The sequence below is a fragment of the Plasmodium coatneyi genome, chromosome 2 (assembly GCF_001680005.1).
Source record: "Plasmodium coatneyi strain Hackeri chromosome 2, complete sequence".
Classification (NCBI taxonomy): Eukaryota; Apicomplexa; class Aconoidasida; order Haemosporida; family Plasmodiidae; genus Plasmodium; species Plasmodium coatneyi.
In genome coordinates, this window is record NC_033557.1 from 312,554 (window position 1) to 334,435 (window position 21,882).

A 21,882-nucleotide genomic window follows, 5' to 3' on the forward strand; every position below is an offset into this window, starting at 1 on the left:
ATTAATTAGAATATTCTACTGGATAGATGGATTAAAACAAGTCCATGAAGAATCTGTAAGATGGTGGCATTGGCAGAAGAAAGACAAAGGGAACAGTATTATTGGTGACCCTGAGCTCGAAGATTACCTACGATGTATAATGGGAAGAATAATTATGTTAGAAATGTTTGGAGAACATTGTAAAATGGGGAAGGTTTCTACATTCGTGGAACAGGCTCTTAATGTAATGTTAGTATTTCATGATGTTCGGAATGTGCACGAGAAATGTGATAGCATGGATTTTGAAAGTTTAGGAATAGGCGGAAAATTATTCTGGGATGAAATAAGGAAGTGGGTACAGGACGGTAAAGGGAAAGAAAATATAGTTAGGGGTATAAGAGATCAAGGGAAAAATTGCCCTGAGAGCAGTAATTTAAAGGATATAGGTAAAAATATGAGTGATAACGAAAAAAGAAGTACTGTAAAATTATTAGGGGTAAAAGATATAGAAAATTTACGGAAATTAATTGAAAAGAAGGATCATGTTGTAAAAGAAAAGACAAACGAAGTATTGGATATAATAAAGGAGGAAAAAGGAGACACCGAAGGTATAAGGAAAATATTGGAGCAGGTTTATGACAATTTGGACGACCTACTTAAGAGAAAAATGGCAGAACGAAATGGGAAGGAGGGACAACCGATCTCTTCAACATTACCTGGTAGAAGTGACCCCCAAGAAGATCCACCAGCACCCGCATCATCTGGACCAAAAGGTAAGTAACAATTTTAGGAGAAAAAAAAAAAAAAAGAAGACATAGAAATATTTTTATAAGGAAAAAACAAGGAGAGTGAGGAGCACTTCTAAGTAAAGAAAAGAAGAAGGAGAAAGGGGAAGTGAAAGAGATACAGAGGAGGACGAGAATGTAAGGAGTTGGGGGAAAGAGGAAAAGGCAAGTGAACATTTTAGGAAAGAAAGGGTGGTCTAATGAGGTTGAAGGGAGGATGTATGGGAGGAAGGAGGGTCTAAGGAGGAGGGGAAGGAAAGGATGTCTAAGAAGGAGGAAGGAAGGGTCTAAGGATGGAAGGAAGGTAATGGAGGTCTAGGTAGGAAAGGAAATGGAGGTCTAAGGCGATGGAAGGAAAGGAGGGTCTAAGAAAGGGAAGGAAGGGGGTGAGGGGGATGAAAGAAAGAGGAGGAAGTGAAGGTATGGGTTCCGGTTTTAGGGTTTAGGGTATAGGAATTCGGATTTCGGTTTTAGTTTTAGGGTTTTTACGGTTATAGGAATCGGATTTCGGGTTTAGGGTTCAGGGTTTATTGCGTGGTGTTTAATAAAAAACGGGTATGTTTGGTAAGAGGGAAAACTCGTCGCAGACAGGCCAACCGGAGAAGGGGGATGAGAACCGGACAAAGGGGAACCCGATAAGGGGGATAATCAGACAAGGGGAAGAACTGAACAGGGGGTGAAATGAAAAGGGTTGAAATGGACTAGGGGGAGGAACTAGATAAGGGGGAGAACTGGACATGGGGGGAATGAAACCGAACAAGGGTGTCCAACCGGACAACCCTGGTCCAATCTGACAGGGGGAAAGGAAACCGGACAGGGGAGGGAAGGAACCGAACAACCTGGGTCCAATCTGACAGGGGGGAAGGAACCGATGGTAGAAAATGTGGAGGGGATAAACGAATAATAATAAGGAGGGGGTGGATGGTGGGGTATATTCCATTATCCTCCTGAAGGGAGGATATAAGAAAAAGAAGGAAAGAAAGAAAAAAAAGAAAGAGGAGAAAGAAAGGAATTGTAGGAAGGAATAAAGGAAAGAGATATAAAAAAAAAGGGGAAAAGAAAGATATAAAAGAGAAGGATAATGAAAAAGGAAGAAGAAAAAAAAAAAAAAGAGGAATTGTAGAAGAAAGAAGAATCTACCCCCTACTATTCATGTATTTACTTTGTTGTCCGCTTATAGATAAGGAATGTAAGGAGGAGAGTGACTTATGTAAACGTGCAAATTGCGTAACAACGAATTGGTTTAGGGACAGGATAACGGGGGGCAACCAGAAACAAACTTGGGTAAGAGAAACAATATATTGTCCACTGTAATTAATGGCACCACTATAAGGAAGAGAATAGTATTTTTTATACATAAGTGCAAGGGGAGAGGGAGAAATCACGACGACGAACCCTTTATATATACATTGAGGGTACACATATATGTGTTCCATTTCTTCCTTCCTCCTTTTTTCTTCCTGTACAGTGTGTATTTTGGAATGATGACGTCAAAGGATTATTGGATAATCTGTCTAAGGCTATGACCGATACAAATACAGGAGAGAAGGGTATATGCAAGAACGTAGGGAACACAGATGGTACACCGCATGCAGAAGCAAATAGAAAAGCTTGTGAATACATCGTTAAAGGTTTAGAATACATATATAAGATTAAGGAATCTGGGAGTTGGGAAGATGCTCAGAAAGAAAGGAAGAAGAAGGACAACCAAATATTTGGTCAAACTATGTCGTGTGTCTTACTGAATATGTATGCAGATGAATTGATCAAAAAATCGAAAGATGAAGAATGTGAAATTAAAGAAGAAAAAATAAAAGAAATGTTTGATAAAGGAAATAGTAAGAAGGGTGAATGGTGTATGAGCAATGGTGGTGCTTGTATTGAATGTACCAGGCAGGTAGATCTAAGTTGTAAATTGAGCGTGGAAGAGGGTCTATGGGACAAAAATGGAAGTACAAATTGCATGGCGGACAATGAAAATATAAAGAACAAAGTAGAAAAAATGCTTAATGACGATGACAGAGTAAAACGAACTATAAACAGCATATGTAAGCGAAATCTTTTTTTTTTTCTCAAACCTACCCACCTACCATACCACTGAACAGGACCGGACAAGGTGGGAAAGGTAACGGATAAAGGGGGGAAGGAAACCGGAACAAGGGGGGGAAGGAACCGGAAAAGGGGGAAGCGAACAAGGGGTGTGAACTGAACAAGGGGTGTGAACTGAACAAGGGGTGTGAACTGAACAAGGGGTGTGAACTGAACAAGGGGGGTGAACTGGACAGGGGGGTGAACCGAAACCGGACATACAATAATTGACGAACGTATGTCTATACCATTATCATGCGCAAGACAATTAATTTCCTCCTTTCCTTCCTTCCCATAGGCAGAGATTGTAGCAAGAAAACTGACCTATGTGAACGTTTGGAGTGCATAGCACATAATTGGTTCGAGGACAGAATAGATCACAAAGGGACAAAGAAGAGCTGGGTAAGGAAACATTACTGTTTGTTGTAATTAATGTGACTGTAATATATATAGTACCTCTTATATATAATGAAGAAAGATGGCCCGACCATGAATCTTATGCATGTATTTTGAGTGTACATATATGTTCCATTCTTCCTTCTGCCTTTTCTTTTTGCAGTGTACATTTTGGGATCCGGACGCCATAAATAGACTGAAGGAACTATCTGAAGGAATAACAAAGGAGGGCGCAACCATCGATCCAGCATGTGAAGACACTAATGGAAGGAATACTATAATAACGGACACAGAAAAGAAGGCTTGTGGGTTCATTACTGCTGGGTTAAAGTACATTTATGGCATTACGGAAAATAAGACAGAGCCGAACAGGAAGAAAGCAAGGAATAATAGACTAACAGAACAAACCATGGGCTGTCTCCTATTAAATGCATATGCGGACAAATTAATGCGGGAGGTTAAACGCCCCTGTTACATTACAGAAAAAGAAATAAAAGATATGTTTGCTAAAGGAAATAAGAACATAAAAACATGGTGTAAAGAAGGGGAGGGTAAATGTGTTCAATGTGAAAGGGATACAAGTTATGCAAAGTGCAAACTAAGCGTGGATACTTCCCTCCGGAATGAAAACGGAAAATGCTATCAGGAAAAAGATGATATAGGACCCAAAGTGGAGAAAGTGTTCGAGGAAGGGAAAAAAGACACAAAAAATAGACCGAAAATAAAGGAAGCTCTGGGTGCTATAAATACTATAAATAAGATAAATGATACCTTATGTGATCGTGTAAAGTGTATATACTATAGGTGGGGTGAAAACAGGAAAGTTAACGGAGGGTACCAATCTTGGGTAAGGAACACTGTTTCGCACTGTAGCTGAGGGCAAAAGACCAATGAGTGGATAGTGTGCATATATTATACTCCCTTATATTGGGGAAGTACAACCACATATTGTACACTATATATGTACGCCTGCGTATATGTATATATATACATATATATATGTAGGACTGTATATATACGTATATATATATATATATACCGACATATATATATGTATATATATGTTCCATCTTTTTCTTCTATGTAGGATTTGTTTTGGGATAACGACGTCGAGACTAGACTGAAGAACTTGTCTGCTGCTGTGACTAAAAGGAATGGGGAAGAGGAAGAACTATGTAAAAATATTGGAACGGGAGATGGAACAGATTCAGGAGCAAACAAAAATGCTTGCAAATTCATTGTTAGGGGGTTAGAACACATCTACAAAATTACAAAGGGGGCTGAGGGCGGGCAGCAGAAGATAGACGATAATCTCATATTTCACCGAACTTTCTCTTGTATCTTACTGAATATATATGCAGATCTACTGATCGAAAAAAAGGAGAATTGTATTACTGAACAAACTATAACTGATGCATTTACTAAGGGGAACACAAAGATGGATGAATGGTGTAAGGATAATGTTAATGGTGATTGTGTAACATGCACAAGGGATAAGGACTATGAATCTTGCAGAATAAGCAAAGAAGACGGAAACACAATAGGGAAGAGAATGAAAGATGACCTAGGGAAGAATCAACAAATAAACAAAACTCTCCAGGATCTATGTCCAACCAAACCACAAGCTACGAAGCCTGCTGCTGCTAAAGCTGCCCCAGAAGAAGCAGCTACACCAGGAAAAGTTGGAAGGGCCGATCTTAGTGCAACGGGGGATGGTGCCCTACTACCACAACCAGCACCATCAGCACCAGCATCCGGAGTACATCCGCCACGATCACAGCAGCCAGATAAATCTAGTACTAAAAGTCACACAGATGCAGAAGGGAAAGGTAAGTCCAAAAATAAGGAATGTGAAAATAATGAAGTCCAAGGAGGTGAGGCAGAAGCTATGAAATGTCTTGGTCTGGACGATCATACTAATGTTCAAACGTGTGTCGGTACTGATTGTAACTTACAGGATGATTTTTTAAAAAGTGGAACATTCTCTTATACTGGAGAATATGGAACTGTTACTACCACAAAAATTAATTCCACCACCTCAGGTCCAGATCCTACAATTAGTACGCAAACTCCTGTGGACACATCATCTGAGATAGGTAAGAATGATTCAGGGAGTGAACACTCCCTTCCTTCGTACCACCACTTTCCTACCATCTTCCACAGTAGTGTGTACCCAGGAAAGGCTGCACCCAGCACTATTGGCCTAATAACAACTCCCCATTATACTAAAGTCACCCTTCCCTTATTCTTTCTTTAGGTCAAGCAGGAAATGACCAAACTGCTCAAGGTACTGGTGGTGGAGGTGCTGGAATTCCAGGTATTGGTGTCCCTGGGGCAGGTATCCCTGTAGTTCCAGGTGCAGGTGTTCCAGGATCCGTTAGTCCTGCTGCTGGCCCTTCTTCAGAAGGTGGCTCCGGGCAAGATGCTGGTAGTAAGGGTCCAACTAAGACTGACGGAACAGGTGACCAAACTGGTTCAAAGAGTGTCCCGAAAACTTTTCCGAAGGTAATACCAGCACAAGCTCCTTTAGCACCATCATTCTCCCCAACGTCACCACAACCATCACCTGTTCCAGCAACAGAAACAACAACACCAGTTGTTCCTGCCGCAGTCAGTCACCGCAGAGACCACCCTAATCTTACCCCATACATTCCTTTAATCCCTGTGTTCCTTGCTATTTCTGCTATGAGTTATTTACTTTGGAAGGTAAAAAAGACAAAAGGAGAAAATATTTTTTCCGCAAAAAGAAAAAAAAAAAAAACGCGGGAAAAAAACACGGAAAAAAAAAAAAAAAAAGAAAAAAAAAACTTAAAGCGAATGAATGAGTGCGGGGTTGTGTGTAGGATTTCGCATTTTAGGGGGTATGTGTACAGGATTTCGCATTTTAGGGGGTATGTGTACAGGATTTCGCATTTTAGGGTGTGTATGTAGGATTTCGCATTTTAGGGGTGTATGTGTAGGATTTCGCATTTTAGGGAGTGTGTATGTAGGATTTCGCATTTTAGGGGTGTATGTGTAGGATTTCGCATTTTAACGGGGTTTGAAGTAGTAATTAGTGTTGCATGAACAACAGTTCGCATGCCTGTTAAAGAAACATTTTCTCCCTTTCTTTTTTCCTTTCTTCTTTTTAGTATTTTTTCTTCCTCGGTAAAAAAAGACGACGTTACAAAAGAGCTCATCAAGTACGTGGTCCAGCCTTACAGGAACAACTCCTTGATCATGTGGACGAACAGGCAGATGGTCCACATGAATATACCTTAGTAAAGGAGCGAAAACAACCAAGATCTGCTCCAGAAAGAACAAAAAGGGAAAAAAAACAGGGTGTTGGTCGCCCTGTTGTTCACCGTACCATTATTGATATCCATTTAGAAGCCTTAGACGAATGTCAGAAAGGGGACCTGCATTCGACGAAGGAAGACTTTTTTGAAATTTTGGTTCAAGAATTCATGGGGAACGAATTCATAAAAGAACAAAAGGTTCCTGAAGAAGAAATTCCTACGGAACACGTTCCTAGTTCAGATTCCGGGTTTAAGGAGGAAGACGTTGTTCCTAAGGAAAGTGTTCTTAAGGAAGAAATTCTTAAAGAATATGTTTCTGCGGAACAGGTTCCATGTTCAGATTCCGTGTTTAGGGAGGAAGACCTTTGTTCCAAAGGAAAGTGTTTCTAAGGAGCAGGTTGCAAGTTCAGATTCCGGGTTTACGGGGTAGTAAATATTTTTTTTTTTTTATTTTTTTTTTCGTTTTCTACAAAAGTGTTTACATGTTCAGATTCCGGGTTTCAGGGTGTAGTAAATGTATATTTTTTTTTTTTGTTTGGTTTGTATAAAATTGTTTATGCCCATGTGGGTCAATATGGGTCAAGAAAAATGTTCTTCCAGTTTATTCTGATTTGTTTGGTGAATTTTTTCTATTGAAGAATTAGAAAGTGTTGCTTAAATTTTTTTGTTGTAGGTTTCTTTACCTTCATAAATTTTTTTATCTTAATAATTTTTTTGTTCTTTTTTTTATACATAAATACTTTTTTGAAGAGGTCAGTTTTTTTTTTTTTTTTTTTTTTACTGTATACCTTTTCATTCCACCCCGCGTTACCGGCACACTACGCGCATTTTTTACTATTTAATTTATTTCCCCCCACCATTTGTCATTTTTGTTTTCTTACCTTTGTTTTTTCTTCCAACTTTTGAGCGGCAAAATGTAAAAAAGTCCACTTACGCGTTAGCCATTGAAAACGGAAAACAGAGCGTCGCACGAAGGGCAAACGGGCTTGCAGTTGTCCTTCGGGGGAGCACAACGTGGTTATTGTTATTTCTTTGGGGAGCATCCCCGTCTAGGTTTTTTTCCTATTGGGGCAAGCTTGCGGCGAACCATCTCCAGTCATGTGCGAGAGTTTTTCATTCATTCGTAACCCCATCAACAAGTGCTGTCCACACAGTGAATATACAAGCGCTCAAATGGACTGACCGCTGGGAGCAATTTTATGCACATCTTTCGCCTCCCCTGTGCCGCGCAAATTTTGGTAATTCAACGAGAAGCCCCTTCTGCAAATGGGTAGCAGATGGGGGAAGAACGACCATGTCGGAAAAATACAACCTTTCAAAATTCACCCCTTGTAAATCGCAAAAACAGATGTGTAGAAATGGGAAAATAAAAAAAAAAAAAAAATTTCCTCTAAAGGTGCTGTATTGGTATTCCATTAAAAACGCGCTTCACTCTGTTGCCCAATCGGTTAAAAAAACGGGAAACACTAAAAGCAAGCACAACGCTTTTTTCATGCTAAGTCGGTTCTCATTTCGAGCAAGCAAAAGTTATTTGTCGACAAAATAAAAATGCGAACGTGCGTTTTTTTTTTTTTTTTTTTTCCTTTCCGCTTGCGTTCCATTTGTGAGGGGCCTGGTTTATGCTTCTTTCATGCTGCCCCCTTTTTTTTATGCCTATTTCGGTTGGCATTGTATTCTTTTTTTCTTTTTCCTCCTTTATGTGAGCAATCTTTGTAACTTCTCTTCGGAAGGTTAACTCGTGCATGTAACTGCCCATGTAGCACTTGCATGTGCCGTTACCTTTGCGAGCTCGAGTTAAGGCAGTTCCCCTGAGCGCACATGAATGTTGCTCAACCTTGAGGGGGGATATTTGGATGTAAGCATTTATGTATGCATATATATTCATGCATGTATGCTAAGAGAACCAACTGGTAGGCCTTTTCTCCCCAGCAAGTGCTTCATCAAACGCCACAGCTGGGAAAACTCAAACATTTGTAAAAAGTATGATTAAGTGAAACAGCGCCAAGTGAGATTATCCCACTGTTGAACAGTGTTCCAAGCGGCTCTACTCCAGAGGAACGAATCCTTCCGCTTCCTACCACATGGCAAAATGATCAAAATTGACAAAGAACTGGAGATCAACGTGCGCGATTTGGCGCACGACTTGAACCTTTTTTACAAAAAAAGTGAAGCCATTGGGAACATAGGACGAACGGAAAACGCTCGAAGCAGACGTTGCTCTGACAGAAGAACGGTGTCCAAGTATGGAGACACAGTCACCATTTCTTTGGAAAGGCACATATTCATTTGTGTGCGGCGAAGCAACACCTGGAGGGTTTTCCGGCACAACAGTAAGGGGAGATAGGGAGAGCTGGGGAGGGTGCCTATTAAAGGGGAACCACAATTGGGACGCTCCTTCATTCCCTACTTGGAATAATTCAAGCACAGACTTGAAAAGGCAAATAAATAGAGTCCCCCCCAGCAGCATACCGTAGTTACGATAACGTTTGACGCACATTCTCCATGGATACTTGTTCACAAAGTTGTACCTTTACCCTCCCACCCCGAACGCAGGCTCCCAAAAAATTGACAAATGCATATGCATCTCTGAATCGGACGTGCTCGTGTTGCAGAGGAACAACCACATATCCGTGCAGGCGTTCGAACGGATAGATAAAAATAAACAGTTAAACGAAATCAGATTGTTGAGGAAACAGGACCTCTCATCGAGTGCCCTTTTCTTCTGCGTACATCAGGGTTCCATTTACATTGTCGACCGGAATGGGGCACTACTGGTAAGACATTACAAAAAGGGGTGAACTCCGTCGTGTTAAATTCAGTGGCCTGCTCGGACTTGCGGCTACATATAGGCGTGACCCACCAGCATATGATTTGCTCACGGATGGATAAGTTAAGCATAGGTGCATCCCCCTGTAGTATATCACCATGTGGACGCGCCATAACTCTCTTCATCATGTCATTATTATTTTTTTTTCTTTTTTACTGAAGCAAACAGATGTGGAAGACTGCCTGAACGCCGGCATTTCCCCAAAGCAGATCGAACATTTTCACTTCCAAAAAGGAAACCAAGTGTATTATTTTAAAGTAAAAAATGGGAACACCCTAATTATTGCCCACTGTGATGAAGAACGGGGGAAGGAAGTCCACACAATTATTTACAACTTTTCGAGTAAGCAGTTGGAGCAAATTCATTTGAGTGTCCCCCCCGGCGTTAACCTGGAGGATGATAAAGCGAAATATATTAACTGCCTCGATTTTAACGACAACTACATTGTAGTGCTGTTTAGCACAAATGAACTGGCCATTTATGAAAAGGAGGCAAAGACGAACAAGTACACATTGTTTAAATACTTGGACAAAAATAAAGCAAGCGTCATAAAATATTTTAAAAATAAAAACTTCCACGAAGTGGAGGAATGTACATCTGGTCACACAGCAGATTGCGCAAACAAGGTGAACAGAATTTCCTCCCTTCAAATCTGTGAGGACAACACCCTGCTGCTAACATACAGCGAACGCTTCCTCCCAAACGTAGAGGAAAATGGGAGCAATTATAAGTATACCTCCCTCGTGAAGAGCGCCACAAGCGCAATAAATATGTACTCCAAGGAGATAGAGAAAATTCTCTTCTTGCCCTTTCTTTATCAAGACAAGTTCAGCAATAACTCCCTCCTGTACGACATCAACGAACAGTTAATTAAAAGCCACAATATGCACATGTGTTTTGTGAACTTACGGGGTGTATATATCAACACGGACATCATAAATCTGGACGATGAAATTTACGCCCTGTATGGAGAGACAATTGAAATTTTGAACGGTCGATTGTCCAGCATGGGGTGCCTGACAAATGGGGGAAACGCGGAGGACTCTCCAAACGGAACAGACGCAGATGCAGAGGCAGACGCGGAACGAAGGAGGGAAGAGTTTCTAAACCTAAGAGCATACCTAGACGTACACGACATAAGTCAAAATAAGAGAAAAATATTTATGAACAGATTAAGTGAGGATGCCTCCGAAAAGGGCTTCCTCAACATGGACTTTTTAAAAGACATAACAAAGAATAGAAGTCGATCCGATGATGTACAGCCGTGCAGCAACTTATACCTGTGCAGTTTAGATGACTACTACGTCATGCTGGAAAATGCAGAAGACGATTTTAATATAACTTTGTATAAAGTAAAATTTCTGAACATGTCTGAATTTTTAATTCATCTATTTTTTTATAATTACCACGATGGTGTGCTGGCAGCTGAGCAGAATGGCATGGCGTCTTTGCAGCAACTCTTCGTTTACTCCGTTTATGACTACGGGGGGAGGTACTTCGAGGCCCCCCTAAGCGATTTTCAGGTAGGCATAGTCCCATCATCTCATGGGGGCGTAGTAACATCGTTTGTGGATACCAAAGGAGGGGTTCATTGCATTGAACACATGGATGCTTCTACATGTTTTAACCCTCTATTCAACGTGTACACTACACATGTATATATAATCACCTAATATTTTTATATAAGCATCTTCCCTCTTGCATAATCGTGGAAGTCGCGCTATTGCACCAAAGAAGATGTTACCCCTTCACACACATACCCACACCCCTGCGAATATATTTTTTTCCCCTTGTAGTGCCTCTTCAAGATTAAGAACCTGTTTGACTTCCTCGAGAGAGCCGTGACGTACGACCCGTTTCTCTTCAGAGAGGAAGACGACGCAAATATAGTCGAACTGCTCAATTTGAAAAACAACGGAATCGGCCAGTACAAATATATCCTCACCAATCTTAACAAAAAGGAGGAAAATAATAATTACCACAACATGTTTTATCTTCTGAACGGGTCAGGCGATAATGAAGTCACTTCCAAATACGTTAACAAATATTACAAGGTCAAAAGGGTAAGTACTGAAAACTGGATGCAGCATGTCGACATAAACGTACAGATGCTCAAATTGAAAACTGTGCTGTGCGTCTCCCTTCGAGTTGTCCTGTACCTGTTGGGTGATGCTCAGTCGGCCAGCGATGAGATGCTGACCTCCGACGAGAGCGACACCAATGATGGGTGCGACATTGGTGAAGGTAACAACACCGATGAAGAGAGCCACTTCTTAACCAAGTTGATAAAAAATAAGGCAAGGAAGCGCAGAAGAAAGAAACCAAAGTACGCCCGCAAAGGCGGACAAGCCACTATGCATATGAGTGGCCACACATCAGAACCTCCGAACGGGCAGCAGTCCGAAGACGAAAGCGACAGCGGCAATAGTGAGGATGACCAAAACCGAATCAGCGAGATTTGGGGACTTTCCATCGACCAGGTAGATCTAAGCGGAGATGAAAGCAGCAGTGACGTTGATGACAGCGTTGATATGGACAAAGGAAGTATGTCATCGTCCAACTCACCGAGAAGACGCAATGACGAAGTGAAGAGGAGAGTTCCCCAGAGCATATTTCTCCACGACGTAGACTACAACTCGTTCAGGGAATGTCTGCAGCCTGTACAGAAAAACGAAATTGTAAAAAAGAAATTGAAGCTGTACAGAAAGGAGATACTGCGACAGATTTATAAGTACAAAATGTACAACTACATTATGAAGCTTCTGGATCGGGAAAGACGGAGGAACCACTCCAATTGTGGCACATCGGGGGGGGAAGGAGAAACGCCCAATTTAAACTCCACAAACGACAAAAATTACAGTAATAAAAATAAACTGTCGGACATTTTCAACATCTTCAAGAAAAACATAAATGATTCTACAAAGGTGGGAGAAAAAGATAATATGAATAGAACCACCAGCAGCGATGGGTTCTTTCAAAACAGCGCAGAAGCAGAATCCTGCAACATTTACATCTTAAGCTGGACAAAATTTAAGTACTACTATACCCCATTTGATATTGTAAAATATTTTGTGATCAACCAAAATTATGTCTTAGTAAAAATTTTTTACAAATATTTTCGTTTTTTTATTAACCATAATTGGCAAAGGATATTTGATTACATTCCGGTGAACACCAAAGTGGAGGATTTTTTCTTTCTACTCCCGGCAGTTAAAGGAGTGGAGAGTAATAAACACCCTGGTGGGGGTGCTTTACCGGGGGATGTTCCGCACGATGAAGATGCACATAATGGAGCACCTAACCCGAATGACGATGCATGTGTTGATGAGGCGACCATCAGTCCTTCCCACTTTGCAAAAAGGAGTGAAGCAGATGAGGAAGAAGAATATGCAAAATGGACCCAACAAAATCAGCCCCACAAAGGATCTTCTAATCATTACGAAATACACTCCGATGATGATGCCTTTTTCGAGTTCTTCTTCAGTAGATGTATTGCCATAATGAAGAGAACCAGGTTGGTTAAAAGTCGTCTCCTGGCATTCGTCTATGTTTGTCTGCAACAAATAAATGATGATAATATTTATGAACTTTTTAAGTACGATCCGGTTTTGAAGGGACTTACTTTTGACGAATCGTATTTTTGCGAATCTGCCCATGTGGGAACCGTGTCAACCGTGGGGGAAGAAAATCCTAACACTGTCACACCGGGTGGGGATACCCAGGGTAGGAGAGCTCCACGAAGAGAACAACCCCATTTGCAAAACGAACATATGGTGAATAATACGCCCAATTTTGGTGACCCCCTTTGGATAAAAAAGAACCTAAAAGTGCAGATTAAAAAGAACAACATTCAGAAGAAAAACGTGCTCCTTATTTACAGCTTCTTCATCCTCATTAAGCTATACGTGCTCTGCAAAGAAAATCACAAAAATGTAAAGTTGGAGGATTTTCTCCTAATGGATATGTACACGCGCTTGTGTTTGATCCTGGACTTTGACATAAAATACATGTCCTTAGAATTAGACCAGGATGCCTACATAAAAGTATTTTATAACAGTTTGGAGGAATTTCTGAGCAACTACTATCTAATCGATGAGCACATCGCATCTACAGGAACAGCCAAGTGCAAACTTTTCACAAAGGAGATTGTCAATTTGGTATACGAGAAACCGAAAAACATCTTCCAGAGCATCTACTTCAATTTGCTTTACTCCTCTCAACAAATTTTTGTGTTATTCTGTTTCAAGACGTTAAGACTGCTGCAGGGGAGAAACTGTCACAACGGTGGTGAGGCACAGGGGGGGAAGAAGAATAATGCCACCTGGTCCAGCCATCCAACATTGAGTGAAGGATTCGGTCAAGAGCAGAGTGCAGTCCGTACAAATGCACACATGGTAGTAGGGCGATATACCCAATCGAAGCGCAAAACTGAGATTGACAAAATTTTTGTTTTCCTAAAATATATTCACTACGCGTATAAGTATAGACTAATTTTGAGGAATGATTACGAGTTCGCCTTTTTATTTCTGGTGATCTTTTACAAGTACATGCACATTAACCTGTTGCACTTTATTTCAATTTTGGGCGATTTTTACAACCTGCTGCCGAGGCAGATAGTGGAGGGACCAGATGAGGGGGAGGAACTCTTCAATCTGGGTGAGCTCTTCCGGGGGGGGGAGTTCAGCAGCAACGCGGTAATTTATGACGAACATTTGAGCCACATTGTCGGGGGGGATTGTAAAGACGCAGCGGGGGGAAGTGCATCTTCGGAGAATGCATCTGTTGAGGCCACCCCCATGGTGGAGAAACTGTTAGACGTTTTCGAAAAGGACCTGAACGCCCTGGAGCTGATCAAATATTTGAAGAAAGATTTCGCACAACACGCGGAAGACGAAATAAAGGTAGACATCGACATGATTGTGAGCTCTCGAAATAGCAGAACGAAAACTGTCATGAACATTTTTACGTTATTCAAGAAGATAATGACCTGCACGCAGTACAAAGATGCTAATTTCACGAAGAACTGCTTCCAACTTTATCACAACTTATTTTACCTGGTGGATGTTCACACCTTCTTTCACATCCTCTTCTACATCGTCCTCTTTCATTCCAACGACTTTGAATATCTAACCAACCTTTTGAAGTTTTTCCAAAAATATTACCACGACGTCGGTGGGGGGAGGTCAGATTACCTCATAAATTACCTCCTCCTTAATAGGGTAAAAATAGTGACCATTAACGAAAATTTTGAGCACCTCTACAAATTTGTAAAAAATATATACTCTAAGAGAAGGGTAGGATTCCTGTCCCACTTGGCTGACCAGAGTGAAGACCTTCTAGCCAATTTGAAAATATTGAAGTATATACAGATTTTTGCAAATCGAAGGGGAGAAAGCGAAAAAGAAAGTGGCACCTCCAACATTAGTCACAACATGCACAGACAAAGCACACATAAGAGTACATCAAACGAAGACATATACAAATCCTTCTCAAAGTTAATTTCGCAATCGTATGAAAGGATTGCCACGAACGATGTAAACATTGAGGAGGGAATAAAGAACAAAACGAGAAATACTTATCAGCCCCCTTTTTACAAGAACATTCTTTACGACTCTTATGTTAAGATAGCCATCGAAAGGAATAGATTTCTCATTTTCAAAAACGTAATGGAAAACGATCTCACAATTTGCTACAACAGAGGGAGAACCATCAAGTTGACTAAACTCCTCCAATTGGAAAAGGATCATCTGAGGGATTCTCTGCTCTTCGTTATCTGCACCCTGCAGCTACATCGAAAGGTAAATATTCTTCCCTTTTATTTGATTCTTTTTCTGATTTTATTTCAAAAGGATGAATTGGGGAAGGACCAGAAGAGGGCTCTACACAATGCCATCATGTTCTACGCGGAATATTCGAACCGATCTGCTAGCTACGTGTACAATTTTGGCATGTCCCTCATTGCTTACTTTTCTCTGAACAATCCCGAGTGTATTCCCCATCTGTACAAATCGGTCTTAACCAAAAGGGAGTACTTCAATCAAGCGTGGAGATCACCAAAGGGACAGAGACGAGACGCGAACTGTCTGCATGATAGCTTCCTCTCCGTTTATGACTTTTTACAAGATAGTAAAACTAAGTCACACAGGACGAGTGATGGGGATAGAATAACCCAGGGGGGATCCGTTATAACTGATCAGACAAGCGGAAACATAAGCGAACACACAAGTGAGCATCCCCATTTTGGACCTGAGCGATACAATGACGCAGGGGATGTAAACCCCATTGCTAAAGCATTCTGTAAACTTACCGACACGGAGGACGCTTCGAGGGGGGGACTTCTGCACATGGTGAGGGAGGAGCCCATGAATTCATACGAGTACACCTTTGAGGGGGAAGATAATCTCGGCGAAGTGGAAGTCCAAGTTGAAATAGAAATGTTCCAGGGGGAGAAGAACCCCCTTGAGAATCAAATAGATGAATGTGATGACGCGTGGGGAAAGAGCCCCGGAGAAAACAGCCACCCTACAGGGGAAGCGGACCAAAGCGACAAGGAGTTGGACCAACTGGAGGACATTTGTACAGGTACAGATTTTGAGGAAATGGGATCGTCATCTGATGAATCGGCCAGCCAAAGTTACGCTGCTGAAGTGAACGACACGGAAGAAACGGGTGAACCAGACGACGAGGATGACGCGAATGGACCTAATGACGACCACGGGGGGATAGACCTCATGGCTCACACAGAAGGTTTACAACAGGTGAAAAACCCAAACGGGGGCAGGAGCGAGGAGGGCGAAGAAATCCCCCCTAATGGTATCGCCAGTCAGACCCAACAGAGTGGAAACAGAAATACACACGGCAGGAATGCCCTGACGTATCTACTAAAAAAGGCGCGCAGTAGGATTAACAAGCACAACGTAACCAATTGGAACGTGGGTTATATCACCAGAACGGTGCGTGTGGTGAAGAGGGCCCTAAAGAGGAACGAAAATAAGGTGAAAGGAATGGATAGAACCTTACATGTGCACCACTTCAACAGAAAAGTGGAACAGCACCAGCAGAAAAATAATTTCGGCCAAAAAAGCAGCATATACAATTCCCTCCTGAGCGGTGACCTCTACTTTGCATTTCTGTACTTCTTACAAGTGGAGGATTACCCATTTATCTACACCTTCGTGAAGAAGATCGTTTTGAATAATTCCATCCTGATAGAAAAAAAAATGGCCATTATTGAGAGGCTACTGTTAAGCATGTACTCCTTTCATGCGCAAATGGGTGTACCAAAGGAGGGACTCCATCCTGAAGGCTCAAAAGACATGCCCCCATTTTTAAAAAAAATTCTCAACATGCTGGTCATTACGAAATATTTGCTCCTCCAGTTGAATACGAACAATTTAAGGAAAATTGATTTGCAAAAAATTATTGTCGAGGATAGCTATAAAAAACTGCTAGTGGAAAAATTCGACAAAGAGAGGTGTGAGAAAATTTTACAAATTCTAATTAAAATAGGAGACATATCCAGGATGAATCTTCTCCATATGAATGTTCATATAGAAAAGAATAGACACACTGTTGTGTATGGCTTACGGTGGCAAGATGGACCCGAACAAATAGGTTCTAGCATGGTGCAGAAGCACCTCAGTGAGAAGAACACCATTGCAGAAAACCCCAATGACCATAAGCGCTTTCAGGTTCTATTCGAAATTGAGGTGGAAAAACAAATGATTCTTCACTTTCAGAGGAATGAGAAGAATTCTTTACTGGTTTATGTCAGCACCCATTTGAACTACCTCAATTTTAACCTCCATTTTGTGAGAAAGATTGTCTTCTATATGTACGAAACGTGTCTGTATTTTCTTTGTCCCGCTGTATACTTTTTGAAGACGTCCTTTTATGACTTCAACATGGGGAATCTGTTCACTTCCTTGTTGCGCATCGTGAAGAGGTTATCTCGCACGGAGGTGGTAACGAAATTGCTCGAGCTGCGTTATGTGTGGATTTGTCTGGGAGGAGCTACAAGAGATGTAAAGACAGAGACACCTAGAAGAGACCCATCAGAGAACATCGACGAAGGGGAACGAAGCGAAAGTCTCTCCAAAACGAACACAGCAGAAATATTATACAGTTCGAAGATTTTGAACTCTTTCAATTTTTACCTCAAGGAAGCACAAACGGATAACCCCGCATTTGACCAACTCATTTACAACCACGTGAAGGAAACACAAAAAGAAGTTCAAACGTATAACTTAGGAAAGGAGGAAACTTACCACTTGGTGACTTACCTGTGGAGTAAATTTGAAATAATGCCGCAACTGCACGATTTGTGTTTTCTCCTAAAAAGGCTCAATGTGCAGTTGGATCCGTTTTACTATGCCAGTGAGGAGAACCACCAAATGGTACAAGAACTCTTCGACGCTAATGAGGACGACTATGTGAAGCACTGCCTTCTGTTCACCATACTGAATAGGGATAGCATCCAATCATTTGAAATGAAAAATGTGAAGAACAATTTGTCCCATTTTTTCTATGCCAATGAAAAACATCACAAGTGCTTTATAGATTTTTACCTATACCGTAATGCACTAAAATTAGGCAACTTAAAAAACGTGTCGACACTTTTATTTACGCACCTTCTGAAGCGCCCTCTAAAGGAATTTTGCAGAAATATTGAATTCAACTTCACCAAATGGATGCTCCTACACAGAAGGCGAATGGAGAAATTTTTGCACTTTTACAATGTGATGGACAGACTTGGGATGGACCACCCTGGGGTTCTAGTCAAATTAGTTACAGATAACTTATATCGGGTGGACTACCTTTTGTTTCTCCACCTGGTGCACTACGACGGGGAAAGCGACCCTCCTTCAGCAAGCCGCATAGTCCTGAAACTGCTCATGGTGCTATTCTTCACGTCGCGCACAAATCTAGACGCAAACTTTTCGGTGAATGATTTTTTCCACTTTTGTGCGGCCCAGACCCAGGGGGGAGGGGACGTACCCACATTGGAACTAAACTCCCCAGGGGATATAATGCTCGAGGGTGAATTCTGTAAGGATGATCAGGGGGCTAGTGCAATCGGCGAAGTTACCGAAACGGAAGGGTCGAAAGTGCTCACAACCCACGGAGACAATTCCATGGAGACAGACGACGAGCTCTACATTGACAAACGCATGGAGATGCACGATGAGGGGGACCACAGCTTTTCCGACACCGAGAACGCCGAGGTGGATGGCGCCGAACAAGACATTCACGAAAGTTGCTCCGTTGTAAGTATCCCCGTTCTAAGTATGAACGAAGAAAGCGCATCCACGGGTGAGCACTACGAGTACACGGACCAAGAAAAGAGTCTCATCGGGGACATAAACAATTTTTTCCAAAAGGATGATGGACTTGGCGGGGAGGATGACATGGAGGTACCGTGCGGAAGAGGCAACCCTGAGGGCATTCAGGTCGACCTAGACGAGAGAAGAATTGGCCAAATTGAGAAGGGGGGTAACGGCAAGGGGGAAGGACAGGTACAACCAACCGAAACGAACGAAGTGAACAACGCCGTGGCCTCCTTCTGTCGTCAACGCATAACCCTCCAGGAGGTAATAAAAACGGTTATAAAGAACGAACTCAAGGCAATTTTGTTCCTTCGTTTTTCCAGCAGAGTAACAGTATTCAGCTTATACGATAAGGCAAAGCAGATTGATCATTTTCTACACAGTTTGGGCGGACGCAACGTCTTTTTCGCCCTGGATATGATGTCCCTACTACTGTGTAGGAATAAAAGACGGAAATCGAGGAACAGGTTTATTTTTCACTTTTTTGTGCTTCTTCATGCTTTGCACTTTGTCCGGGAGGGGAGAAGTGGCCATCCGAGTGGGCAGGACAAGGACCACACGGTTGACACCCCAATAGAGGATAACATCCCCAACCAGGATGACCACGTCCAGAACAAGGAAAGCCTCCTCAACAGCTTAACGGTACTCCTCTTCATTAACCTGTCGAATATATTTCTGCCAACCGTGAACAGGCTCTACTTGTTGGAAGAGAAACAACACCTATTATTTGACGACGAGAGGAAGCAGATAAGCAGCAAACACGACGTCGCGAAATTTGTTCGTATAATTCTGAACCTAGTGGACGACACGTACGTTAAGGGTTATGAGTTCGTTTACTTAAGTTTCCTCCTTTTGGTGGAGTATGTAGTAGAACTTCTATGTGAAGACAGCGACGTGGTAGTCCCCCCCACATTAGCGCACATTTTCAAGTGTAATAAAATGCAAAATTTGCTAGACGATTATGCAAAACGGTACCAGGGTGGAGGAGACGGAAAAACGGAGCAGAGGAAAACGAAGATGAATCCCCTCACTGCATTCCTAACCCAGCAAACGTATGACAAAATTAGAAGCATGATGAGCCGCATTTACTTGAAGCTCCTTTCCGCCTGTGATAAGTCCATTGTGCTCGTCTGCAAAATCATCATAGGGAACAGGATCAACTTGGAAGACGAAAAGGAATTATTTAAAAAGGTGAAGAGCAATATACTGCTATTTTTTACGTTAAATTATTCCCAAATAAAAGCGAATAAACAGAACTTACTCCTACAGAGTAAGTCGAACAGCATGATGAAGAGAGACAAGAGTGACCTGTTTCAGACGAAGATTGCTTCATTCATTAAGGTCCTCCTGGTGATAATGCATTACAACATTGGTTCGTTCAAAAAATGGGAATATTACGAAACGATTAAGCAGATAATCACCGATGGAGAGTGGTTCCGCATCTTTGACGCGAGGTACGCAAGGGAGTCAGTTGAGATGAACTTTCTCTGTAAAAGGTACACCAAGAGGGGGCACCTTAGTGCACGGCTCACCGGATCTATGGAGGACACGCCCAACGTGGGAAATAATACCATCGACCGTATTAGCGATAGTGGTGTTGCTCCACCTCGCCACCGTGAGGTAACGAAACCGCTAGAAGAGGAGGATGACGAAGTAACCCTTGTGGAGGACTCACATTGTTGGGACTCCTCCAGTGGCAGCCTTGCCGAAATGAACAAAACGATGCACTTCTATTTGCAAAGTTGCACAGAGGAGGAGGAAAGTGCCACGCAGAGGGAAGTCGTCTCGGGGGATACACCTGATTTGCTCAGTTCGAATGAGGTTGGGGAGGGGAATTCCCCGTGGGGCAAAAATGTCCTGGATCGTAGGATTGACCACCACGTAGGGGAACAATTCGAGGGGGAAGAAGAGAATAATAAGAGGGATGACAAATGGCAGAGTAAGGATGTGGTGTCCGGGGTTGCCCAGACAGCAGTGAAGGAGCTGCCACCCCAGAAGGGGGATAATGCCATGCTCAACGGTGGAAACCCCCATGAGGAGGACCTCCACGAGGAAGATCCCTTCCAGTTTAACACTTCCAAGGTAAGAGAGACCATCCTGAACGACTATGGGAAAGGCTTCCTCTCCAAGTACATAAATAAACTTACCACGAAGGAGGAGTGCGAAAAAAGACTGAAGCAGGTGGGAAGGAAGTCCAAAATGATGAACCTAGTAAAATATGCAGCATACATTCTACGATACTGGAACATCGAAATAGAGGAGTTACAAAAAGGAGAAAGAGAAGAAGGATTTCAAATTTTAATTTTTTTTGCAAACCATTTTCATTTTTTTGAAAATTTAATAAAGTATAAAGTTATTTTAAAGTTATACGTGCACAAGCAACTCAATCTGGCAGACGAACTTCTGGGGCAGAAGAGTAGGATGTGGTCGTGGTACCGAAATGACGTGAAAATAAAAAGTTCCATTGAGGAATATCTCATGAAGGATATATGCTACACTAATTTCTTCAGCGGGAAGGGAAATAACGAGACATTTCTACGGTCATTTGATCAAGTGTTAAGAAGGGGCCACTGGACTAGTGGTCCGCTTTCACATGAACAAGGGGACCCCATCCGGACGCCACCCACCAGCTGCTTTTACCTAACAAACTACCACAACAATAAGCTTAACGGGACGTTTTTCAAAAGCATATATATGCAGTATTATGCCTTTAGGAAGTACTGCAAAGATGCAGGGGGTGGAAAACAATTGGGAAAATATCTCCCCAGGGAAGGACAGTCCAACACGGGAGCTAACAACCCGAGCAAGCACACAACTGAGGCCAAGGAAAAAAAACATAATCAGCCAAGTTATATGTACCACGTGCCCCTCTTCTACCTCTCCTTCATGGACCTCTACGCACGCACCGCTGACGTTTACGACTTCTACTTCCAGGCAGTCATTTTCAAGTTAATGAAAGAGGAGGAGCTACACCTCAGCAAAGCGAAACAGTATCAGGAAGATTTACAAAAGTATCTCCAGAACATGCTAAACCAGTACGACTTATATTTGATGCTTCTACATTACCAGTTGCTTACCTTCCAGTCTGTTTGCTACAATAACACGTGCACGAATTTTCTGAATCGGCGCGAACAGAAGTTGGTTCACTATCTCTGGGTCAGACTTACGCAGGACCTGATGAAGAAGTACCGGTAGGTGACCGT

At 42.1% G+C, this 21,882-nt stretch overlaps 2 protein-coding genes across 2 annotated transcripts; both read left to right on the plus strand.

Moving 5' to 3' along the window:
- Positions 1-1,916: 1,916 nt before the first annotated feature.
- Positions 1,917-6,916, plus strand: PCOAH_00002850 (SICA antigen; the record flags this gene model as incomplete). The annotated part of the gene is made up of 7 exons (XM_020057100.1): positions 1,917-2,048; positions 2,233-2,812; positions 3,151-3,254; positions 3,412-4,095; positions 4,336-5,344; positions 5,506-5,753; positions 6,380-6,916. 7 exons carry the CDS (start codon positions 1,917-1,919, stop codon positions 6,914-6,916), a joined length of 3,294 nt encoding a protein of 1,097 aa, XP_019912774.1.
- A 1,699-nt stretch (positions 6,917-8,615) lies between these two features.
- Positions 8,616-21,874, plus strand: PCOAH_00002860 (Uncharacterized protein; the record flags this gene model as incomplete). Its single annotated transcript, XM_020057101.1, has 4 exons — positions 8,616-8,856; positions 9,080-9,300; positions 9,515-10,876; positions 11,150-21,874. 4 exons carry the CDS (start codon positions 8,616-8,618, stop codon positions 21,872-21,874), a joined length of 12,549 nt encoding a protein of 4,182 aa, XP_019912754.1.
- Positions 21,875-21,882: the final 8 nt, after the last annotated feature.